At 47.6% G+C, this 23,830-nt stretch overlaps 1 protein-coding gene across 4 annotated transcripts in view; it reads right to left on the bottom strand.

Annotated features, from left to right (window-relative positions):
* LOC144511943 (sodium-coupled monocarboxylate transporter 1-like) overlaps nt 1-23,830 on the bottom strand; it is a 673,058-nt gene that overhangs the window by 67,772 nt on the left and 581,456 nt on the right. For 3 of the 4 annotated variants that reach the window (XM_078242431.1, XM_078242429.1, XM_078242427.1), the window contains one exon: nt 4,052-4,117. In XM_078242431.1, coding sequence (XP_078098557.1) covers nt 4,052-4,108 — 57 coding nt within the window. In that variant the 5' untranslated portion in view covers nt 4,109-4,117. Of the gene's footprint in view, nt 1-4,051; nt 4,118-12,630; nt 12,761-23,830 lie in introns of those variants that run through there. The other variant, XM_078242430.1, reaches the window with a different exon arrangement.

The raw sequence follows: 23,830 nt of genomic DNA, 5'->3' as shown, positions 1-23,830 counted from the left end.
GTTCCCCAGGATGTACACCGGAGATGGAGCTGGTCAGCTGCATTCCGCACCCTGTGGCCTGTGATTTCCTTGGCAGGTGCCCCCGGAGGGCCCCGGCTCACTTTCCGGTGTCACAGCCATATCCGGGCTACCCTGCTCACCCCACTGCCCATGAGGTGCACCAGTGTCAGGAAGGGGTGATTCAAAGTAATGTTTAAAGTAAAGTTTATTTTCATTAGTCACAAGAAGGCTTACATTAACACGGCAATGAAGTTACTGTGAAAATCCCCCAGTCGCCACACTCCGGTGCTTGTTCGGGTACACTGAGGGAGAATTTAGCACCTAACCAGCACGTCTTTCAGACTGTGGGAGGAAAGTGGAGCACCCAGAGGAAACCCACACAGACACAGGGAGAACGTGCAGACTCCGCACAGACAGCGACCCAAGCCAGGAATCGAACCCAGGACCCTGGCGCTGTGAGGCAGCAGTGCTAACCACTGTGTCACCATGCCGCTCTAGCGACAAGCTGCAAGACCTAGCGATGGCTGGAGTCTCCCGGATGCAGGACCCAGCACAGCCTCCAGCCCTTCCTCTTCAGGGTGCTCATTGTCCCCTGGGTCACTCCATGGGATGGTGGAGCAGCTAGACTGAGCTCCAGAAGCCCTGGCACTACCTGGCCCTGCCAGCCCTGGAGGTCCAACTGCATTCGCCCCATGGTATGGGAACCCTCAACAATGGCCCTCTGAATCTGGACCAAGCTCTTGATGCCTGCGACAAGTGCCCACTGTGACTGGGCCATGCTCTCGAAGCCTGCAGCCATGACTCGCTGTGTCTCCGCCGTGGCCCACTGTGACTCAGTCATGCCTTGGACTTTGCAACCCATGGCAACCATTTCCTGACCCTGACTTTCCACTGCGGATGCCACCCTTGCAGTGTTGGCCTGGATAGTATGCAATGCTCTGTACCTGCAGAGTTGCTGACAGCCCCTCCTGCACACCCTGGCTTTGCTGCTGCATCTCCAGCAACTTAGAAAGAACTAATCCCAGTGGCCAGGCACCTGCCTCTGGCAGGCCATTGTGAGCCCAAGGCCTCGGATGTTCCCACCTCCACCCGATGTACATCAAAGGCTGTGTCACCAGAGAGTGACCCAGAAGCCTGACCACTAACTTGTCCCACTGTGGTGATAGTATCTGTGCTGGTGGATTGTATAGTGGAAGCCTGTTTCAATTGATTGGTGTTGGCCTCAGAGGTTTTTGCCCGGGCTTCATCTGACGTTACCCCCAAGCTGTTGTGGGGCTTCTCAGCGGGAGCAGAAGCGGAGGCAGCAACACCATACAGGCCGGGCTCCCCCAACAAAGGACACAAAGTTCAGGGCAAGGAAGGGACAAATATCTGGGCAGCATGTCACTTACTTGTGATATGAATGAAAGCTTGGTAGATGCTTACTTCCTGGTTGCACTCCTTCCTGGCTGTTGTTCAAGATCCTGTCCCCCTCCTCCCCCACCAGAGCAAGGGTGAAGATTCGCAGGTCGGGGACCCCACCTCCTGTTTTCTCCTACTCCCTCCTGTTATGGGCCAGCTTCTTCTCTGGTGATAGAAGGGGGGATTGAAAGTCTGATGGCCGGAAGGGCACAGGGTCGCGGATGTGTTGGCTGTGGAGGCAATCGGGTGGCACATGTCGAGGCTGTGCCGCAGTGGACAGGGGTTGTGATGGGGGTTGCCAGAGGGGTTTGAGGCAGGCACTAGGGGGCTGGATATTAAGAGGTGGCAGGGCTTCAGGGGGTGGATTGACATTGCAGGTGTGACAGACAGGACTGATGGCAGGACGAGATGGACACTCAGCCTTTCTGCCCAAACAAGATTGTTTAGTTTATTCCTGTACTGATGGCTGGTCCTTCATGCCTGTGCATGGACACTGGCTGCCACCGTCACCGTCAACGTCTCGTTGGTGGCGTGAGCCTGGGTGAAGGAAATGCCCCTCCTCTCCTCCACTGTGTCCATCAGATGGTCCATCCCTTGCCCTGTGAATCTTGGGGCAGTTCTTCTGGGTGCCATCTTCCTGGCGTGACTGCCTGTGCCCATTGTTAGCGCTTATGCAGCTCTCCGTTGTTAATGGTGTACAGCTGCAGCCACTTGGTGTGAGTCACATGCCCGGCGGGTCCAATCCAGAGACAATCACATTGAGGCTCTTTTATTACAGTAACTGCTGTAAGGTTGTGCCTCATGGAATAGCGGTAAGGCCGGTGCCACTCACTCTCGTTTTCTTACTCGTTCAGCACTTCCAATTCTTTCTGTAAGATTGTACCCGCAGCGCGGTGGTGGATGGCTCTGTGGTGTCTTTCCACTTGGCCAGAATGGTGGGATCTCGTGCCAGATTCGGAGCTTGGAATCTCATTTATTAAGCACAGGCGGGTTCTCCTCCCCACAACTGCTGAGCTGTCTGCTCGCTGTCAGTTGGCCAGTTCAAAGGGCCTGACGCTATACTTCAATTCCAGTCATTCAGACCATTCTCCCCATCCACCAGAGTTCTCCAAATGTCAAAAACCCAGATGGAAGAGATCTGCAGTCTCTATAAGAAATCTACCCCTCACTTCAAGCACACTCCCCCGAGCTCATGCTTTACTCCTGCCTCTCCCCCACATCTGGAGTCTTTAAGCATCTCCTTCCTGTGGCACCTCTTTGATATCCCTGTTTATGAGCTTTTCATGCAGTCTTGTCAGGATCCATGTTCCCTCCCTTCAATCTTCCTTCTACCTTCCATTGTTCATCTCCTTCATCCACCTCCTTGCCCCTCTGCCTGCCATTGTGAGTTCTTGCCCTCCCCCACCCCCTAGCCTCACCTCGCACTCCACCTCCAGTTGAACTTTGGACCTTTGTTGCAGTAACTGCATGAATCCCACAGCAGAGTCCTTTTCAGATAGATACTTGTATGTGGTACTGGGGGGACAAGGAGGCTCCTGTACTCCCCAACTCAGGCACTGTACTGTTCTGAGATGAGGACATGAGGGTCCAAAGACCCAGCAGGACAGTACTGTCCATGAAGACCAACTCGGCATGGAGATGGAAACAGAAGCAAGTCTTTCCCAGCAGAATGGTGACCAGCACATCAGGATCAGCGTAGCACTAGAATAGTTGTTGCAATGACCCCGAAGACTCTTGTGAACTGAGGACCATCTTGTGCTTATCACTCTTCAGAAAATGGGTTTTAGACCTATCTATTTTCACACTGGCGTGGAAGGCCTGATGGGATGCCAGTGGGCAGTGTTTTAAATCAGCATTCATGAGATGTAAATGAATGTAAATGGCATTCATGGCACCAGCCAGCGGGAAGAACAATCCAACATTAACATGCCATGGGAGAATTGCAACGTGATCTTATGCCAGTGGGTTTTTGACTTTTCAGCTCCCACTAAATTCCCTGCTCCGCCTTCCACCTATCATGGACAGATGGGAGGATTGCGCCAGAGGACATAGTTGCACTCCTTCACTTTTCTCTTCAGCTGCTTTCTGGCAGATGATCACTCAACTTACTCATCTCCTGGTATCTCAGCCAAGTGGTCAGTCCTTGTGAATGAACTTAGACAATGTCAATAGGTTATTAGACTGGGACAGCCAGCTTTTTCTTTATTCATTCGTGGGACATGGGCATCACTGTCTCGCCAGCATTTATTGCCCATCCCTAGTTGCCCGAGGGCAGTTGAGAGTCAACCACATTGCTGTGGCTCTGGAGTCACATGTAGGCCAGACCAGGTAAGGACGGCAGATTCCCTTCCCTGAGGACATTAGTGAACCAGATGGGTTTTTCCGACAATCAACAATGGTTTCAAATTTTCCAGGTATTTTTTATTGAATTCAAATTCCACCATCTGCCACGGCGGGATTCGAATGCGGGTCCCCAGAACAGTAGCTGAGTTTCTGGATTAATAGTCCAGTGATAATACCGCTAGGCCATCGCCTCCCCCTTGGAACCTTGATTGGTTTGTCTCTCACTAACCCACTAATAGACTGATTGAAAGGTGAGCACAGGGCCTAAGCCTATGAACTGCAGAGTGGGCTCTGATACGTTACTTACTGTTTGAATGATGTATAAAGAAGTCCCAATGCAACGAGCTGTTTTGTTGAACCTCATATTTAAATACTGGAGGGACATAAAAACAGTTAGTGTCAGTAATATACATTTACAATGACCATGTATGTCATTCAGGAATAGTAAGCTTTTTGATTTAATGATCTTTTTTGTCCACTTTTGGTTTTCATCGAGGTAATATGAGAAAATTTGATCTGTGTATAGACCTCCCTTTTCTGTCAAATACAATAAAATCCAGACTCATGCTAATGATGAGTCTTCTCTTGTAACCCACCCACAGATGGGAGGAATGAGAGGGAACCTGCTTCACATTCATTTGAATATATTTAAATATTATTGACCCCCCCCTCCCCCCCTCCCCCCACCAGATATTGATCCTCCGCCATATATTGACTCTGTCCAGACGTGAGCCTGTTGTGGGGATCTCCCCGGGGCGTAATGGTAAGAATAGCCCCCGGGTGTACTTGATTTTGTTTGGCAGAGTGTGTAAGATCTGAGAGAAAGCTAACCTATTTTCCTGGAGAGAAACACGCTGGTTTACTCACCGGTAACAACACTCCGGAGGCGATCTAACCAAAAATATTGACTGGAAAAGCTATAGTTTGAGTACTTTAGAGGGGTCGGTTTTTGTCCAGTGTGTGCAAGAAGGCTTCCTGACACAGTATGTAGATAGACCAACAAGAGGCGAGGCCACATTGAATTTGGTACTGGGTAATGAACCAGGCCAGGTGTTAGATTTGGAGGTAGGTGAGCACTTTGGTGACAGTGACCACAATTCGATTACGTTTACTTTAGCAATGGAAAAGGATAGGTATATACCAAAGGGCAAGAGTTATAGCTGGGGGAAAGGAAATTATGATGCGATTAGGCGAGATTTAGCTGGCATAGGTTGGGGAAGGAAACTGCAGGGGATGGGCACAATTGTAATGTGGAACTTGTTCAAGGAACAGCTACTACGCGTCCTTGATAAATATGTACCTGTCAGGCAGGGAGGAAGCAGACGTGTGAGGGAACCGTGGTTTACTAAGGAGGTTGAATCTCTTGTGAAGAGGAAGAAGGAGATTTATGTTAAGATGAGACGTGAAGGCTCAGTTAGGGCGCTTGAGAGTTACAAGTTAGCCAGGAAGGACCTAAAGAAAGAGTTAAGAAGAGCCAAGAGGGGACATGAGAAGTCTTTGGCAGGTAGGATCAAGGAAAACGCTAAAGCTTTCTATAGGTATGTCAGGAGTAAAAGAATGACTAGGGTAAGATTAGGGCCAGTCAAGTACAGGAGTGGGAAGTTGTGCGTGGAGTCTGAAGAGATAGGAGAAGCACTAAATGAATATTTTTTCGTCGGTATTCACACTGGAGAGGGACAGTGTTGTTGAGGGGAGTACTGAGATGCAGGCTGTTGGACTGGATGGGATTGATGTTCATAAGGAGGAGGTGTTAGCAATTCTGGAAAGGGTAAAAATAGATAAGTCCCCTGGGCTGGATGGGATTTATCCTAGGATTCTCTGGGAGGCTAGAGAGGAGATTGCAGAGCCTTTGGCTTTGATCTTTGTGTCGTCATTGTCTACAGGAACAGTCATGATGTGGAGATGCCGGCGTTGGACTGGGGTAAACACAGTGTGGCTTTTGCTACCAAATAAACCTGTTGGACTTTAACCTGGTGTTGTTAAACTTCTTACAGGAACAGTGCCAGAAGACTGGAGGATAGCAAATGTTGTCCCCTTGTTCAAGAAGGGGAGTAGGGACAACCCTGGTAATTATAGACCGGTGAGACTTACTTCTGTTGTGGGCAAAGTATTAGAAAGGATTATAAGAGATAGGATTTATAATCACCTAGAAAGGAATAATTTGATTAGGGATAGTCAGCACGGTTTTGTGAAGGGTAGGTCGTGCCTCACAAACTTCATTGAGTTCTTTGAGAAGGTGACCAAAGAGGTGGATGAGGGTAAAGCGGTTGATGTGGTGTATATGGATTTCAGCAAAACGTTTGATAAGGTTCCCCATGGTAAGCTTTTGCAGAAAATACGGACACATGGGATTGAGGGTGATTTAGTGGCTTGGATCAGGAATTGGCTAGCTGTAAGAAAACAAAGGGTGGTGGTTGATGGGAAATATTCATCCTGGAGTTCAGTTACTAGTGGTGTACCACAAGGATCTGTTTTGGGGCCACTGCTGTTTGTCATTTTTATTAATGACTTGGATGAGGGCGTGGAAGGATGGATTAGTAAATTTGCGGATGACACTAAAGTCGGTGGAGTTGTAGACAGTGCGGAGGGAAGTGGCAGGTTACAGAGGGACATAGATAAGCTGCAGAGCTGGGCTGAGAAGTGGCAAATGGAGTTTAATGCAGAAAAGTGTGAGGTAATTCACTTTGGAAGGAGGAACAGGAATACAGAGTACTGGGCTAATGGTAAGATACTTGGTAGTGTGGATGAACAGAGGGATCTGGGTGTCCATGTGCATAGATCCCTGAAAGTTGGCACCCAGGTTGATAGGGTTGTTAAGAAGGCATACGGTGTGCTAGCTTTTATTGGTAGAGGGATTGAGTTTCGGAGCCAGGAGGTCATGCTGCAACTGTACAAAGCTCTGGTGCGGCCGCATTTGGAGTATTGCATACAATTCTGGTTGCCGTATTATAGGAAAGATGTGGAAGTGTTGGAAAGAGTGCAGAGAAGATTTACCAGGATGTTGCCTGGTATGGTGGGAAAATCGTATGAGGAAAGGCTGAGGGGCTTGAGGTTGTTTTCGTTAGAGAGAAGAAGGTTAAGAGGTGACTTAATAGAGGCATACAAGATGATCAGAGGATTAGATAGGGTGGATAGTGAGAGCCTTTTTCCTCGGATGGTGTTGGCTAGCACGAGGGGACATAGCTTTAAATTGAGGGGTGAGAGATATAGGACAGATGTTAGAGGTAGGTTCTTTACTCAGAGAGTAGTAAGGGCGTGGAATGCCCTGCCTGCAGCAGTGGTGGACTTGTCAACGTTGAGAGCGTTCAAGTGGTTATTGGATAAACATATGGATGATATTGGAATAGTGTAGATTAGAGGGGCTTTAGATTGGTACCACTGGTCGGCGCAACATCGAGGGCCGAAGGGCCTGTACTGCGCTGTAATGTTCTATGTTCTAAAAATATTCGAAGTGCTGGATGGACATGAAAACGGGAGAGAATTATGCCCATATTTTGACTGAGATCCTAGGCACAATCATATGGCACTTAGAAAAGAAATAGGCAAAATCTGATTCTTGCCAGCAGAAGGAGGGGCAGAGCTGATACATACCTATTCGACGCCCCGACCAATCAGCGCCCCTGATTTCCCCCTCCTCAGTCAATCACTGTATCTGATTCCACCCCCTGCTCCTGGTCATCGCCCCAGCCGATCCCCACCCCCCATGCAGAGTTCCCCCCATAGAGCTCCCCCCACCCCCCCCGTCATGGGCCTGCCTCTTCAGGCCCCAATCCTTCAGGTCCACTCCCTCCCCTTCGGCCCTGCCCCCTTGACACTGCCCGGTGCCCAGTGGGCATTGCCAGGGTGCCAGTCTGGCACTGCCCAAAGGGCACTGCCCAGCCCAGCCCCTGATCACCCAGGGGCTTCAATAGCTTCCGGTCCCACCAGGGAAGCCATCACGTCTGTTCCCCATTGTTGGGGAAGATACTTATCCTCGCTGGCGAGGACCTCCACTGGCCCCAAGGTAAAGGAGAAAAGTGACAGCCACAAGGAGTGAGGCAGGCTACCTTGGAAGACCCCAGGCAAGTAAGGTGAGTGGGATTGTGAGAATGGGAGAGTATGAGGGATGGGGGGAAATTGTGAGGGAGTGGGGCGGGGGGAGGAGTGTGTGTAAGGGAGTTGGGTTGTAGACTTTCAGGGAGGGTTGGGGGGTCCATGGGGTGGGCGGAGAGGGTCATAAGGTTGGGGGGTGGCAAAAATGAAGATGAGCACAAGGCCTATGAACTGTGAATCTGCCTCTGTTCCCTACACCTCTCACCTCTTTCTCCTTTGCATTGCTTGTGAAAACCTGTTCCTTTGACCTTATTGCTCCTCATAACTCCTCCTAAATTCAGTCTTCAATTTTGTTTGATACACTCACTGAAAAATCCTGAAATTTTTACTGCATAGAAAAGGTGCTGAATCATGGTCATGAGTTCTATGAAGTTGTGGATTGTGACTATTTTAATATCTGGGTTGAGTTAATGCTCTTTACTGGCACATTAGCATCACGGAATTCATGAATAAACAGAGGCTTAAGTTGATTAGAGTTCAGTTTCATCATGCCCTCATCTTGCCCTTCCTCACTGACGAATGTAACATTTAATGGAATGCAGTTAAACAAGAACTCAGAACTCACTTGTCCCTCATCCAAGTGGTCATTACTCACCTCAGTACATAAATAACAAGTGCTGACAAGTTAGTTTGACTTTTGTACTTCCCTATTTAAAGCGCTGACGAACAAAGTCTTTGTTGATACTAAATAATTCAGCCTTTGTTCCATGTAAATAGTTATCAATATTACGACATCTGTTAGTTTATATTCGTCCATTCTCTATTCATCTTCTTTAACCTGTTTTTATTAAATGTAGCTCAGTGAGGAGACAGGGCAGGAAGATGATTATTTACAATGGGTTGCATGAAGTGACTTGCCCTGATGATTTTATTGCTCTGAAGGTTAGATTGGATTTGAACAGGGTTATTGTGTTATACATATGTACATAAACAGGTGGCATGGTGACCGTGGTTAGCACTGCTGCCTCATCACAACACTAATGACCCAGGTTCAATTCTGGCCTCAGGTGACTGTGTGGGGTTTGCATGTTCTCCTCGTGTCTGCGTGGGTTTCCTCCGGGTGCTCTGTTTCCTTCCACAGTCCAAAAATGTGTGAATTAGGTTGACTGGCCATGTTATATTGTCCCCTAGTGTCAGGGGGATTAGAAGGGTGGGGTTATGGGGTTAGGGCCTGGGTGTTATTGTTATTGGTGCAAGCTTGATGGGCTGAATGGCCTCCTTCTGCATTGTAGGGATTCTATGAATTCCATGAATTATTTTAAAGTACTCATCAATATTCTGGGGAAAGACAGGTATTGTAGGTTGAATTGTTCTCTTTCGTGTTCAAAATTCCTTATTTCCCCCTCAGTGGGACAACTCCATTTTCAGGTTTGCTGACAACACCAGCGTAGTGGGTCAGATCTCAAACAATGACGAGACGGAGTACAGGAATGAGACAGAGAATCTGATGAACTGGTGCGACAACAATAATCTCGCCTTCAATACCAACAAAATAAAAGAGATAGTCATCGACTTCAGGAAACTTCAAGTGATGAAGTAAAGATGGTCGACAACTTTCCAGGTGTTCAGATCACCAACAATCTGTCCTGGACCCTCTCTGCTGAGGCTATAGTAAAGAAAGTTCACCAATGCCTCTACTTTCTCAGAAGGCTAAGGAAATTCAGCATGTCCACTACGACTCTTGCCAATTTTTACAGATGTACCATAGAAAGCATCCTATCTAGATGTATCACAGCTTGGTATGGCTCCTGCTCTGACCAAGACTATAAAAGCTCGCGAATGTAGCCCAGTCCATCGCTCAAACCAGTCTCCCATCCATTGACTCTGTCTACACTTCCGCTGCCTTGGCAAAGCAGCCAGCATAATCAAGGACCCCACGCACCCAAGACATACTCTCTTCCACCTTCTTCTGTTGGGAAAAAGATACAAACATCTGAGATCACGTATCAACCGACTCAAGAACAGCTTCTTCCCTGCTGCCATCAGACTTTTGAATGGTCCTGTTATATATTAAGCTAATCTTTCTCTTCACCCTAACTGCAACACTGTATTCTGCACCCTATCTTTTCCTTCTCCCCAATGTACTTTATGAATGGTATGTTTTGCCTGTATAGCACACAAGAAACCAATACTTTTTACTGTATCCCAGTACACATGACAATAATAAACCAAATCAAAAAAGTATTAGTTCCCAGCTGTCTAATGTGCTATCACAGAACAGTGAAGAGGAAGAGTCTTTCTGATAGCAGAAGACTACAGCCAAAGACCTGAGGGAATTGTTCCCAGGATTATGGTATGTAGGTGAGGGGACAGAGAGGGGAGGAGTTTGGTGGATACTGAGACATGCAAAGATCCATTGACCTCGGGTGGAATACTCCAGTTTTGAGGTAAGTGTGGCCAGAGAATCCCATCCTTCAAACATTTCCCGTTGATGACAGTCTGGCAAAGTTGCTCAAAAGAATTCCTTTTACAACGCTGGATGCCAACAGTGGGTTTTTGGCAGATTTTCCTTGACCAAGAATCAAGGCTGTTGACAATATCTACCACTGTCTATGGTTGCTTTTGCTTCAATCAGCTTCACTTTGGCATATCCTTTGCACAAGAAACCTTTCAATGCATTATGTCCTAACATGCTTGAAGGCAAGGAAGGAATTATTTGCCACATGGGTGACCTGTGGTAACAAAAATGGGAACAATCATAGAGTCTGGGAGGTTTGAAAAGTGCTTGAACAAGCAGGCTCCACTCTGAATGCAAAGTGCAGGTTTGGAAAAGCCACTATCAAATTTTTAGACCAAATTATACACCAAAACAGTAGATCTTCAAAATACCAAAGTGATTAAAGACTTTCCACAGCTTCAGTCTGTTGGTGACGTGCAGATCTTTTTTATTCATTCATGGGACATGAGCATCGCTGGCTGGCCAGCATTTATTGCCCATCCCTAGTTGCCCTAGAAAAGGTGGTGGTGAGCTGTCTTCTTGAAATGCTGTGCGTTGACCCACAATGCCGTTAGGGAGGGAATTCTAGGATTTTGACCCAGTGACTGCGAAGGAACGGCGATATATTTCCAAGTCAGGATGGTGAGTGGCTTGGAGGGGAACTTGCAGGTGGTGGTGTTCCCATGTATCTGCTGCCCTTGTCCTTCTAGATGGATCTGGTCGTGGATTTGGAAGGTGCTGTCTAAGAATCTTTGGTGATTGCTGCAATGCAGCTTGTAGATAGTATACACTGCTGCCATTGAGTGTCGGTGGTGGAGGAAATAGATATTTGTGGATGGAATACCATTCAAGCGGGCTGCTTTGTCCTGGATGATGTCAAGCTTCTTGAGTGTTGTTGGAGCTGCACCCATCCAGGCAAGTGGGGAATATTCCATCACACTCCTGACTTGTGCCTTGTAGATGGTGGACAGGCTTTGGGGAGTCAGGAGGTGAGTTACTCTTTGCAGTATTGCTAGGCTCTGACCTGCTTTTGTAGCCACTGTGTTTATGTGATGAGTCGAGTTGAGTTGCTGGTCAATGGTAACCTCAAGGATGTTGATAGTGGGGGATTCAGTGATGGTTACACCATTGAATGTCAAGGGGCGTTGGTTTAAGCATGATCAAGCAGGTGGGAAAATTAATACTAAATCTGACTGTCATCTATAAACTTTCAAGAGAGTTGCTGTAAAGAGGTCAGCAGTGGTACTAAAGGGTTAAGCAGAAGAAGGCATTTGCCAGGATTAAAGAGTTGCTTGTCTCTTTGGATTAAATTGTACATTTTGATTTTGATTTGATTTATTATTGTCACATGTATTAACATACAGTGAAAAGTATTGTTTCTTGCACGTTATACAGACAAAACATACCGTTCATAGAGAAGGAAAGGAGAGAGTGCAGAATGTAGTGTTACAGTCATAGCTAGGGTGTAGAGAAAGATCGACTTTCTCTAGATAAGTCCATTCAAAAGTCTGACAGCAGCAGGGAAGAAGCTGTTCTTGAGTCGGTTGATACGTGATCTCAGACTTTTGTATCTTTTTCCCAAAGGAAGAAGGTGGAAAAGAGAATGTCCGGGGTGCGTGGGATCCTTAATTATGCTGGCTGCTTTGCCGAGGCATGGGGAAGTGTAGACAGAGTCAATGGATGGGGGGCTGGTTTGCATGATGGATTGGGCTACATTCACGACCTTTTGTAGTTTCTTGCGGTCTTGGGCAGAGCAGGAGCCACACCAAGCTGTGATACAACCAGAAAGAATGCTTTCTTTGGTTTTGACCCCAAACTGTCATCAATAGTGGCAGTTGATGTCTCATCAATGGAATGTGAATTTGTTTCTCTACAGATCCAGGAAGGTGGCAGGGAAAATCAGTTTATTTTGCCTATAGATTGTTAATAGAGTCTGAAAAAATTATGCAAAAATTATAAAGGAAGAACTCATGATGACTTAGGCCTGCAAAAAATTTTTGGATTACACAAAAGATTTACTATTCAGGATTGAGATGGACAATAGACCTCTGATCACTCTCCTGAACGGCAAGGAAATCACAAAGATGCTGCCAAGGATACAACATTTTTGGCTAAGACTCATGATTCGACAGCAGTACATGCCAGGGAAAAGTCAGACAACTGCCGGCACACTGCCGAGAGCTACACTTGACCAGGCTACAGAACAAGACTGATGCTCATCTCTGAGGTAGAAAGCATGCTTCTCATCGATAACAAGTACCCTACTAACCTCTACAAACAAACTTAGAGAAAGCAGAGAAGCCAGGTGAAGGACACAGAATGCAGTCAGATCAGAACATACTGCCAAGATGATTGACCTGAATACTTCTCAAACAAACAGGTGTTATGACAATACCAGGAACAGCGAAAGCAGTTGACAATCGTCAATGATCTTCTAGTCTTCCGTGACAGGCTAGTAATCCCAAGTGTCTTGCAAGAAGAACTTCTCTAAAAATGCCATGATGATCATTTGGGCATTACCAAATGCAGAGAACATGCACAATAATCAGTATTGGAGCAGGAAATTTCAACATCCACAGGAAAACATATTTTGATATGCCACACAGTGCGATCAATAGCCCAGAACAAACTGAACCTCTATTATCATCACTATTTCTATCCAACCTTGGAAAAGGCAAGGAATGCATTTGTTTGACTTCAGAGGAAAGATCTATCTTCATAGTCATTGAGAATATTTCAGAACACACAAAATAAATACATTCCAGTAAAAAAGAAAAATCCAAAGGGAAGGGCCCATCTCTGTGGTTAACTAAAAAAGTTAAACACAATATTAAACTTAAAGAAAATACACATATTTGCGCAAAGATGAGTAAGCAGGTCAGAAGATTGAACAGAATATAAAAAAATCAAAGAATGACAGAAAGATTGATGAGAGGAAAATCTAGGGTACAAAAGAAAGCTAGCTAGTTATATAAAGATGGTTAGTAAGAGATTCTATAGATAATTAAATAAGAAAATAGTTAACAAATTGAACATTGGTCCTATAGGAAGTGTGTCTGGGGAATTAGTAATTGAAAGTAGGGCTATGGCAGATAAACTAAACTGATATTTTGCATCAGTCTTCACTATGGAAGACACAAGTAACATCCCAGAAATAGCTGTAAATCAGGAAGTGGAAGAGAGGAAATCAGGAAAATTACAGTCACCGGGAAAGCAAATTGTTGGGTCTGTGGGCTGACAAATCCCTGGGTCTGGATGGACTTCATTCTAATGTCTTGAAAGAAGTAACCAATGAGATAGTTGATGCAATGGTTTTAATTTTCCCAAATTCCCCAGATTCGGGGAAGACCCTATCAGATTAGAAGATAGCAAATGTAACTTTTTGATACAAAAAGGAAGAGAGACAGAAAGCAGGAAACTACAGCTTGTTCGTCTAACATCTGTCTTCGGGAAAATATCAGAACTTGTTACATCAAGATGTTATAGCAGGGCACTTGGAAAATTTCAAGGCAATCAGTCCAATTCAACACTGTTTTGTAAAAAGGAAATCGCGTTTAACCAGTTTACTGGAGTTCTTTGAAGGAGTGACATGTTCTGTGGATAAAGGGGATATACTGGATGTACTGTACGTAGACTTCCAGAAGACACTTGATAAGGTGCCACATCAGTTTATGGTGGGGGTCGGGGCTGGGTAACATATTGGCACAGATTGAAAGATTGGCTGGTTAACAGGTGTTAGGGTTCTGGACCTGAACCCCAAGGTACATTATGAAGCCAGTCTAGACCCCAACAACTTTTCTATTTTGGCATAAATATAAGGATAGGATGTTTTGCTCCAGGAGTAATTCCACTGACAAATTAGGGATCTTTTATAGTAAAACAGAATTTATTTAATAACATAACTTAACTATAATTCTAACAAATGAAGCAGTTTAACTATTAATGATTGAATAATATTTAAAAATAAAAAGAAACTACTTTAATTTCCAAGTTTTTACTGTTTCAGTTCCAAATAAGCAACATTCCTCTTACAGACTCAAAAGCCACTTTTAACACATTTAGCAACAATAAGTATACTTGCTATAATGAGTGTAGACAATCTTGAAGCTTTTGGTGAGATATTGTGGAGAAAGAGCAGCTTGGAGAAAACCTCTGTCTTCAGACAAATCCCAGCCAGAACTGAAAAGCTGTGTCTCTGCTATAGACCTAGCACTTCCAAGTAACCACATCTTCACATTACCCTGTCTAGCTAAACCCCCATTTCATTCCCTTAATCAAAACCCCAGGAGAAATCTCCATTTATAAACAGAAATCCATTAGCTCTATCCCATGTAAACACTACATGGCTAAAATGAGCAATTATCCTGCTCTTCCAGCATCTGAGCTAAATGTTCTCCAGCCACACTGATTGCCAGCAGAAAAGAAATGATTTTTAAACATTTCCCTTAAACAGGAAAAAAACAATAATATATATGATATATATATATTTATATTGATTGCATATATACCATCACACAGGAAACAGAGTTGGCATAAATGGGTCTTTTTCTGGTTGGCAGAATGTGACAAGTGTTGTGCCACAGGGATCAGTGCTGGGCCCTCAACCTTATACAATTTATATAAATGACTTGGATGAAGGGAATGAGGGTATGGTTGCTAAATTTGCTGATGACAAATATAAGTAGGAAAGTAAATTGTGATGAGGGCATCAGGAGGCGACAAAGGGACAATAGGTAGGTTAAGTAAGTGAGCAAAAATCTGGCAAATGGAGTATCATGTGGAAAAATGTGAAATTGTTTATTTTGGCAGGAAGAATGAAAGAGAAGCTTATCTAAATGTGAGAGAATACAGAGCTCTGAGGATATGGGTGTCCTAATGCATGAATCACAAAAGGCCAATATACAGGCACAGCAAGTAATTAGGAAAGCTAATATAATGTTCTTATATATTGTGAGGGAATTGATTACAAAGGTAGAGAAGTTACACTTCAGGAGTACAGGGCATTGGAGAGGTCATATCTAGATTATTGTGAACAATATCAGTCTCCTTATCAAAGGAAACATGTAAATACATTGGAAACAGTTTAGAGAACGCTTACCAGACTAATACCAGGAATGGGTGAGTTGTCTTCTGAGGAAATGTTAGACAGGTTAGGTTTGTATCCACTAAAGTTTCGAAAGTAAAAGGTGAATTGAATGAAACTTTTAAGCGCTGAGTGTTATTGACAGGGTGAATATGGAGTGAATATTCCTCCTTTCACAGAATCTAGATCCAAGTGTCACTTTTAAATATAAGGAATCACTCATTTAAGACAGATATGAGAAGTTTTTTTCTTTCAGAGTATCACAAATCTCTGGAACTCATTCCCTCAAAAGGCAGTGGAAGCAGAATCTTCAAAATATTTTTAATGCAGAGCTAGATAGATCATTGATTAACAAGGAAGTGGACGGTTATCAGGGGGTAGGCAGGATTACGTATACCCCAATGGACTGAGGGTGCAGAAAGAATCATGAGGTAGGCTTGATAACTTGAACACTGGGAGCTGTTTATTGAAGGTTTGCACTTATTCACAGTCAGGTCTAAGACTGCCCAACAGGGTCCCACAGTGGAAGGAGCTAATTGCCCAGAGGTCATCTGACTGGCACTCTTAAAGGGCAGATCACACCCCAAACCCCAACATAAAATGTATAAATATATATCACACCCCAGCCCCTTAAATGTAAAACGTCCCCAACTGAGAACATATATACTAACAAGGAAGAACATATTTACATATAATTATATGCACGGTGGCACAGTGGTTGGCACTGCTGCCTCACAGTGCCAGGGACCCGGGCTCGATTCCCGGCTTGGGTCGCTGTCTGTGTAGAGTTTGCACGTTTTCCCTGTGTCTGCGTGGGTTTCCTCTGAGTGCTCCGTTTTCCTCCCACAGCCTGAAAGGCGTGCTGGTTAGGTGCATTGACCCGAACAAGTGCTGGAGTGTGGCGACTGGGGCAATTTCGCAGTAACTTCATTGCAGTGTTAATGTAAGCCTTACTTGTGACGAATAAATAAACTTTACTTTACTTTAATTACTACTATTTATACAGAACATTGCAGACGACCACATTCCCCAATGTAAAGTCCCTCAGGCAGTTCACATGGACATATTGAACGTGATCTTACGACCTCATCCTCGACAAGGTGAGGTGATAGGATTGCGTGCGAAGCAATATTTCAGAAACGCACTCGTTTTCACACTGGTTCCCATCTTACCAGGCACCTGTTCTGGGTGTGAATAGCTTCGCGCCCAAAATGGGCGAGATGTCAATTTGCATGCATTTGAATATAATTAGCAAGTGCGGCACGCTATCGTCCCCCTCACTTACGTTAATCACCTCGTTGTCAGAGGTCAGAGTGGCGAGAATTACAGCTGCGCTATATAAGTGAGTTTCAGGTGAAGCAGTGGCAAAGGCGAATGAGGAGCTGAGTACCATTGAGAACCAACCTCTGGTTGCGGGGGGTGGGGGGTGCTCTCAGCCGCAGCCATGTTGCGGGTTGGAGTGGGCAGCTTGCATGGGTGCGATGGTTGGGGGAACGGAGCTCGTGCCAGATTGGGGTTCCAATAGTCGGGAGTCTATATAATTACGTATTATATGTAATATGTAATTATTACATGTGTGGTGCACATTCCCCCTACCCACTGAACGACCCCTGAGGCATTGCATATAAGGTCGACTCCCCAAACCCACTGACATCACCAAGGTTACCCTGCTATCAGTCTGCTCGACAGGCTGCCTGGCTGACACTGACACAAACAAGAAGAAGCTCTGAACTCTGTCGGCTGCTTCTTCAACTGAGGGAGCTCAGCAGGTGTTAAAACGACTCCTGATACTGTATAGACTTTGCGATGCTGCCCTCAATGGGAACCCATCTCGTGCTAGTCACGAGGGTCCTTCTCCACCATCTGTTAAATGCTAGCCATTCCTGGAAGCTACTGCAACAAATGTCCAGGTGGGTGTGTCCGTGCCTATGTCTTAAGGATTCCCAATGGGGACCCCTGCACAAACACCCGTATGCCCTTTGTGCCCCCCCATGGTGAGGGTGCAATTGCGGTTGCCAACACATTGAGGTGGCACATGGCACAGGGGATGGTGCCAGGTTGCTGCCGTCCACACTCATGGGGACATGCGTTGCTGAAAGGGAGTGCGGGTCCCCGGGATAAATAACCTCATGGACTGTCTCTCTCTCTCTCTCTCTCTCTCCCTCCCTCTCTAACCAGCCATCCCCCCCACCACCCACCCACCCAACACAGGACAAAGGTGGATTTTGACATGGAGTCAATAGACATGGCGGTCATTCTTGTGGTTGCTGCTGCTGCCGAGGAGGAAGAGGAAGGTACCCACCCAGTGCAAGGCCAGCCCGGGCTAGAGGCTGCAGCAGGAGGACAGGGGGGGCACCAGTCAGGGGCAGGAGGCAGTGCTCAACAGCCCGAGGAGGGGGCCGGGGCACAGAGGAGGCGGAGACCCCAGCAGTTCAGGACACGCATGGCCTGGCAGCGGTGAAGGCTACAGTGGCCAAGAACCTTTATGCAACCAGGTCTTTCCAGGCACCAGCGGTGACCTCTGTGAGATCTCCCAGTCCTTGGTCCAGAAGTGTGTCTGCAACAGATGCCCTGTTCGCCCAAGCTGGCCAGTACATCAATTTTGATGTTGGGCAGGCCCAGCAGGAAACCCGGGCAAAGGGCTTTGCCACCATTGCTGGCAGGTCGAACATCCAGGGGGCTATCGATTGCACGTATGTCACCCTGTGGCCCTCAAACATCAGGCTTCGTGAACAGGAAGGGGTTCCATTCCCTGAATGTTCAGATCATGTGTGACCACAAGATGAATGTCACATGCATGTGTACACGCCACTCGGAAAGTGTGCATGATAGCTTCATATTGCAGAGCTCTGACATCCCCGGGGTCTTTGAGGACCAGCCCAGGCTGCCGGGATGGCTCATGGGGGACAAGAGCTCCCTGTTGAGGGCTTGGCTGATCAGCAGTGCAGAAGTCAGAGACTGAAGCAGAGATCCGATATAATGAGGCCCTTGCTGACATCCGGTGCATCGTTGAGCAGTGCATCAGACTGTTGAAGGTGCAGTTCTGCTGCCTGGATCGCTCTAGTGGGGCCCTCCAGCCCCCTCAGGATCTCCTGCATTGCCATAGTCTGCTGTGTGCTCCACAACCTGACAGGGAGGATTCCTGAAGAACAAGGAGGAGGGCAACTTGGTGGATGCCCCTGAGGAGGAGGGTGCCCATGAGGATGTAGAGGAGGAGGAGGCCAAGGAGGTGCCAGGTGACGGAAGGGTTTGGCAGGGCAGGGCGGCGAGGGAGCCCCTCATTGCCACAAGGTTCAATGGCTGGGGGATGTGTGATCCACCATCTTCTATCCTCACCCCATGGAGCGTGAAACCCCCCCTCAACCCCTGTGACCCCCCTCAACCCCTGTAACCCCCCCTCAACCCCTGTAACCCCCCTCAACCCCTGTAACCCCCCTCAACCCCTGTAACCCCCCTCAACCCCTGTAACCCCCCTCACCCCCTGTAACCACCCTCAACCCCTGTAACCCCCCTCAACCCCTGTAACCCCCTCACCCCCTGTAACCACCCTCAACCCCTGTAACCCTCCTCAACCCCTGTAACCCCCCTCACCCCCTGTAACCACCCTCAACCCCTGTAACCCCCCCTCAACCCCTGTAACCCCCTCAACCCCTGTAACCCCCCTCAACCCTGTAGCCCCCCTCAACCCCTGTAACCCCCCTCACCCCCTGTAACCCCCCTCACCCCCGTAACCCCCCTCACCTCCTGTAACCACCCTCAACCCCTGTAACCCCCCTCACCCCCGTAACCCCCCTCAACCCCTGTAACCCCCCCTCAACTTTTATTCTCCCCACTGCCGTGGGTCCCATTGACATCACACCAGGATGATGGGCCTGGGTTTGTCGTGTTAGCGAGGTACTGGTCCAGGCAGGATGGTGGTGACGACCTGCCTGGACCAGTAACTCGCTAACACAACCAACCCAGGCCCATTGTGTGGCATATTGTGATGCAGCCCTGGTGCCACACACTGGCACTTGGGCCCACGTCTGAGTGCGGGTCAGGCCCTCAACTGTCCAGTTCAATGCCCTGGGTGTGGGCTGGTTTGGGGAGGGCATTCCCAGGGTCTGGCGGATGCTGGATATGCCATGCCAGGTTGTGTGGCACAGTGGGCCTACAGGGCCCACTGAAAGCTTTGGGTCCCACGCCAGTCAGGGGTCTGGCACAGGTGTTGGGAAACGGGGATCACATATTTGGTGGGCCGAAGGGCCTCTCCTGTGGAGAATGATGCTCAGAGCCCCTGTGGGTGCGGTCATCCCTGTGGGAGGCGAATGACAGACAGATTAGCTGTGGGTGCAATAACATTTATTGGTGAAACTGACAGCGCAATAAAATGTGTGTGTGTGATTCTAATCAGTGTCTATTTTCCTAAACCTAACTAGTGCAGACCTTCACTTGTGCCTTCTTGGTGACTCCACAGCTTGTTAATCCTACATAGCCTACTGCTACATCGAGGTGTGCCTCCAGGATGTATATCGGAGATGGAAGTGGTCAGCTGTGTTCCGCACCCCGTGGCCTGTGATGTCCTTGGGGGACGTCCTCTCGAGGGCCGGGTTCTCGAGGGCCTCATCCGAATTGCTGGTGTCACGGATGTCTCCAAGCCACCTGGTTCATCCTGCTGCCCATGAAATACACTTGTGTCAGGAAGGAGGGATTTGGAAGGCTTAGCAATGGCTGGAGTCCCCTGGGTGGAAGGCCCTGGCACACACACCAGCCATTCCTCCTCCCTCGGGGTGACAATGGGCGCCTACATCATTCCATGGAATGTTGGAGCAACTGGACTGAGCTCCAGAAGCCCCGGTGTCACCTAATCCTCCCAGTCCTGGAGGCCCAACTGTGTTTGCCCTATGGTGTGTGACCTCTCGGCGATGGTCCTCTGAGTCAGGGCCAAGCTCTCGATGCCCACAGCAAGTGGTCTCTGAGACTGGGCCAATTTCTAGGACCCCTCAGCGATGGTCCGCTGTGACTGCGTCATGCTCTCGAAGCCCGCAAGCCATGACCCCCTGTGTCGTGGCCATGGCCCACTGTGTCGCGGCCATGGCACGCTTTGATGTGGCCATACCTTGGACTCTGCCACCCATGGCCACCATTTCTTAAGCTACCAAATAAACCTGTTGGACTTTAACCTGGTGTTGTTAGACTCCTTACTGTGTTTACCCCAGTCCAACGCCGGCATCTCCACATCATGACCACCATTTCTCAAGCCAGACTTTCCACTGGGGACGCCTCCCTTGCAGTGTTGGCCTGGGTACATGTAATGCCAGCAAGATCTCCTGCACTTGCAGTCTGTGAGACTCCTCCCCACAGCCTCACAGCTCCTGCAGTGTTGCTGACACCCCCTCCTGCACACCTTGGCTCTGCCGCTGCATCTTTGATAATGTAATCCCAGTGGCCAGGCACCTGGCTTGGGACCAGCTGAATTCTTGCCTCTGGCAGACCTCCGTGTGCTCGAGGCCTCAGACATTCCTCCCTCCACCCGATGTACATCAGTGACTGCATCGTGCGCACCAGACAGTGACTCAAAACTCACCACTAACCAAAAGAGAATCTCAGCAGGTCTGGCAGCATCTGTAAGGAGAGAAAAGAGCTGACATTTCGAGTCCAGACGATCCTTTGTCAAAGCTTTGACTCGAAACATCAGTTCTTTTCGCTCCTTACAGATGCTGCCAGACCTACTGAGATTTTCCAGCATTTTTTCTTTTGGTTTCAGATTCCAGCATCTGCAGTAATTTGCTTTTTGCCTCATCACTAACCTGTTCCACCGAGGCCATAGAACATAGAACATACAACTTAGAACACTACAGCGCAGTACAGGCCCTTTGGCCCTCGATGTTGCACCGACCAGTGAAACCAATCTAAAGCCCATCTAACCTACACTATTCCAATATCATCCATATGTTTATCCAATGACCATTTAAATGCCCTTAATGTTGACGAGTCCACTACTGTTGCAGGCAGGGCATTCCACACCCTTACCACTCCCTGAGTAAAGAACCTACCTCTGACATCTGTCCTATATCTATCACCCCTCAATTTAAAGCTATGTCCCCTCATGCTAGCCATCACCATCCGAGGAAAAAGGCTCACACTATCCACCCTATCTAACCCTCTGATCATCTTGTATGCCCCTCTATAAAGTCACCTCTTAACCTTCTTCTCTCTAACGAAAACAACCTCAAGTCCCTCAGCCTTTCCTCATAAGACCTTCCCACCATACCAGGCAACATCCTGGTCAATCTCCTATGCAACCTTTCCAATGCTTCCACATCCTTCCTATAATGCAGCGACTGGAACTGTACGCAATACTCCAAGTGCGGCCGCACCAGAGTTTTGTACAGCTGCAACATGACATCATGGTTCCAAAACTCAATCCCTCTACCAATAAAAGCTAACACCCTGTACGCCTTCTTAACAACCTCTCAACCTGGGTGCCAACTTTCAGGGATCGATGCACATGGACACCGAGATCTCTCTGTTCATCCACACTACCAAGTATCTTACCATTAGCCCAGTACTCTGTATTCCTGTTACTCCTTCCAAAGTGAATCACCTCACACTTTTCCGCATTGAACTGATAGCCAAGTTCTGCACACATGAGGACGGCCTCAACTGGGTTCATGTCACACTATCTGTAACCCCCACGACTTGCCTGGACTTGCAAAATCTCACTAACTGTCCTGTCTGGAGACAATACACATCTCTTTAATCTGTGCTTAACTCTCTCTCCACTCACATTGTCTGTACCTTTAAGACTTGATTACCTGTAAATATTCGCATTCCAGCCATTATTTTGTAAATTGAGTTTGTGTCTTTGTATGCCCTGTTTGTGAACAGAACTCCCACTCACCTGATGAAGGAGCAGCGCTGCACAAGCTAGTGGCTTTTGCTACCAAATAAACCTGTTGGACTTTAACCTGGTGTTGTTAGACTTCTTACTGTGTTTACCCCAGTCCAATGCTGGCATCTCCACATGATGATGATGTAAGCATGGGTCTGATAACCAAGAGGCTCCAAGGGAGAAAAACAGAGCACTCTGTGTCCAGAGAACAATGTACTGACCAGGAAGTCGTCAATATAAATAGTGTCAATAAATAGTTTAAGAAAAACTAAATACTGATGTCTCCAAATCACTCCAAGAGGAAGTGGAACCTTATTGAGCCAGACAACATACAGGTAAGAGGCAACAAGCCAAACCACATCCCAGCTGAGATCAGTGACTCAGCACAGATCCAGATTGAAAAAACAGTGGCTCACAGTCTTTTGAAACAACAGGAGGTGTCATGGTTCCTTCATGTTTTCTTACCTCTGCATGAGAAGGTTCCACCTCAGAGACTTGAGTACAATATTTAGATTGATGCTTCCGTGCAGTGCCATGGGATCGCTGCAGTGTTGGAGATGCTGCTTATTGAATGTGATGTTAAACTGAAACCCTAGTTGTCTGCTGAATGCAAAAGACCCCATGATGCTATTTTGAAGAAAACCAGGGGAGTTCACCCTTGTTGTGGCCAATATTTATCCCTTAACCAACATTATTAAAACAGTCACTAAAACAGGAGTAAGATGACAGGATGGAATTTTCACCCCAAAAAACTAAGTGACATAATGGTGAGAAACTGGAGCAATGCCGGTTGGATCATGTTGCAGAGCACAATGGTCCCACACTCAGTCACTTTTGAGAGTTGTGCGCCGGTACTGGAGGTTGTGGGGAGGAATGTGTTAAACACACCAGCTGCAGAAGGCCAGGGCGCCATTTCTCAAGGATGCCCCCAATCTCAGAGTGCAGTGGGAGACCCCCTCCCTCTCCCCATCAGGACCCCACCCTTGTTGGTGACATGTTCCCCTACCCCCTCCACGACATGGGCTGGCGGCATCGAGGCCCCCCTGATGTGTTCCCCTCCCATCATGAGCCTCGACATGCCCCCCACCCCCCCCCATTGTGCCCCATTTCATGCTTCAACCCTGCATGACTCCCCATGCACAAACCCCCTGCATATTCTTCCTGCATAGCCTTCCCTGACATAGCCCCCACTCGTGACCCCACGCCCACTCAGGCCCCAACCCCTTAACACTGCCCCTTGCACGCTGGCAGTTCCCAACTAGCAACTCCAGTGGACATTGCCAGAGTGTCTGGAGGGCACTGCCAGTGTGCCAGGTGGGCACTGTCATGTGGACACTGCCTGGCCATGCCCCTGACCATCTGGGACTAGCTGAGAGTGGCCATCACTGGTGGAGACCAGTAGTGATTCTCGCCTGTCTCACACTACACCTGAAGGTTGGAAGATCCCGGGAGCTGGGAGAATCCAATGTCAAACGGGCTAAGCATATTTAAATGCAACTCTAAATATGCTAATTGGCCTCACAGCCCTTTCTGAGTGCGATCTGGTTCATGCCATAAGAAAGGGACTGGGGCGATTGCAAACTGCTTGGCGTCAGGCGCA

Source organism: Mustelus asterias, chromosome 25, assembly GCF_964213995.1.
Source record: "Mustelus asterias chromosome 25, sMusAst1.hap1.1, whole genome shotgun sequence".
NCBI classification, from domain to species: Eukaryota; Metazoa; Chordata; class Chondrichthyes; order Carcharhiniformes; family Triakidae; genus Mustelus; species Mustelus asterias.
The sequence above is the reverse complement of the archived record's forward strand: the minus strand, read 5'-3'. Positions and strand labels throughout refer to the sequence as shown.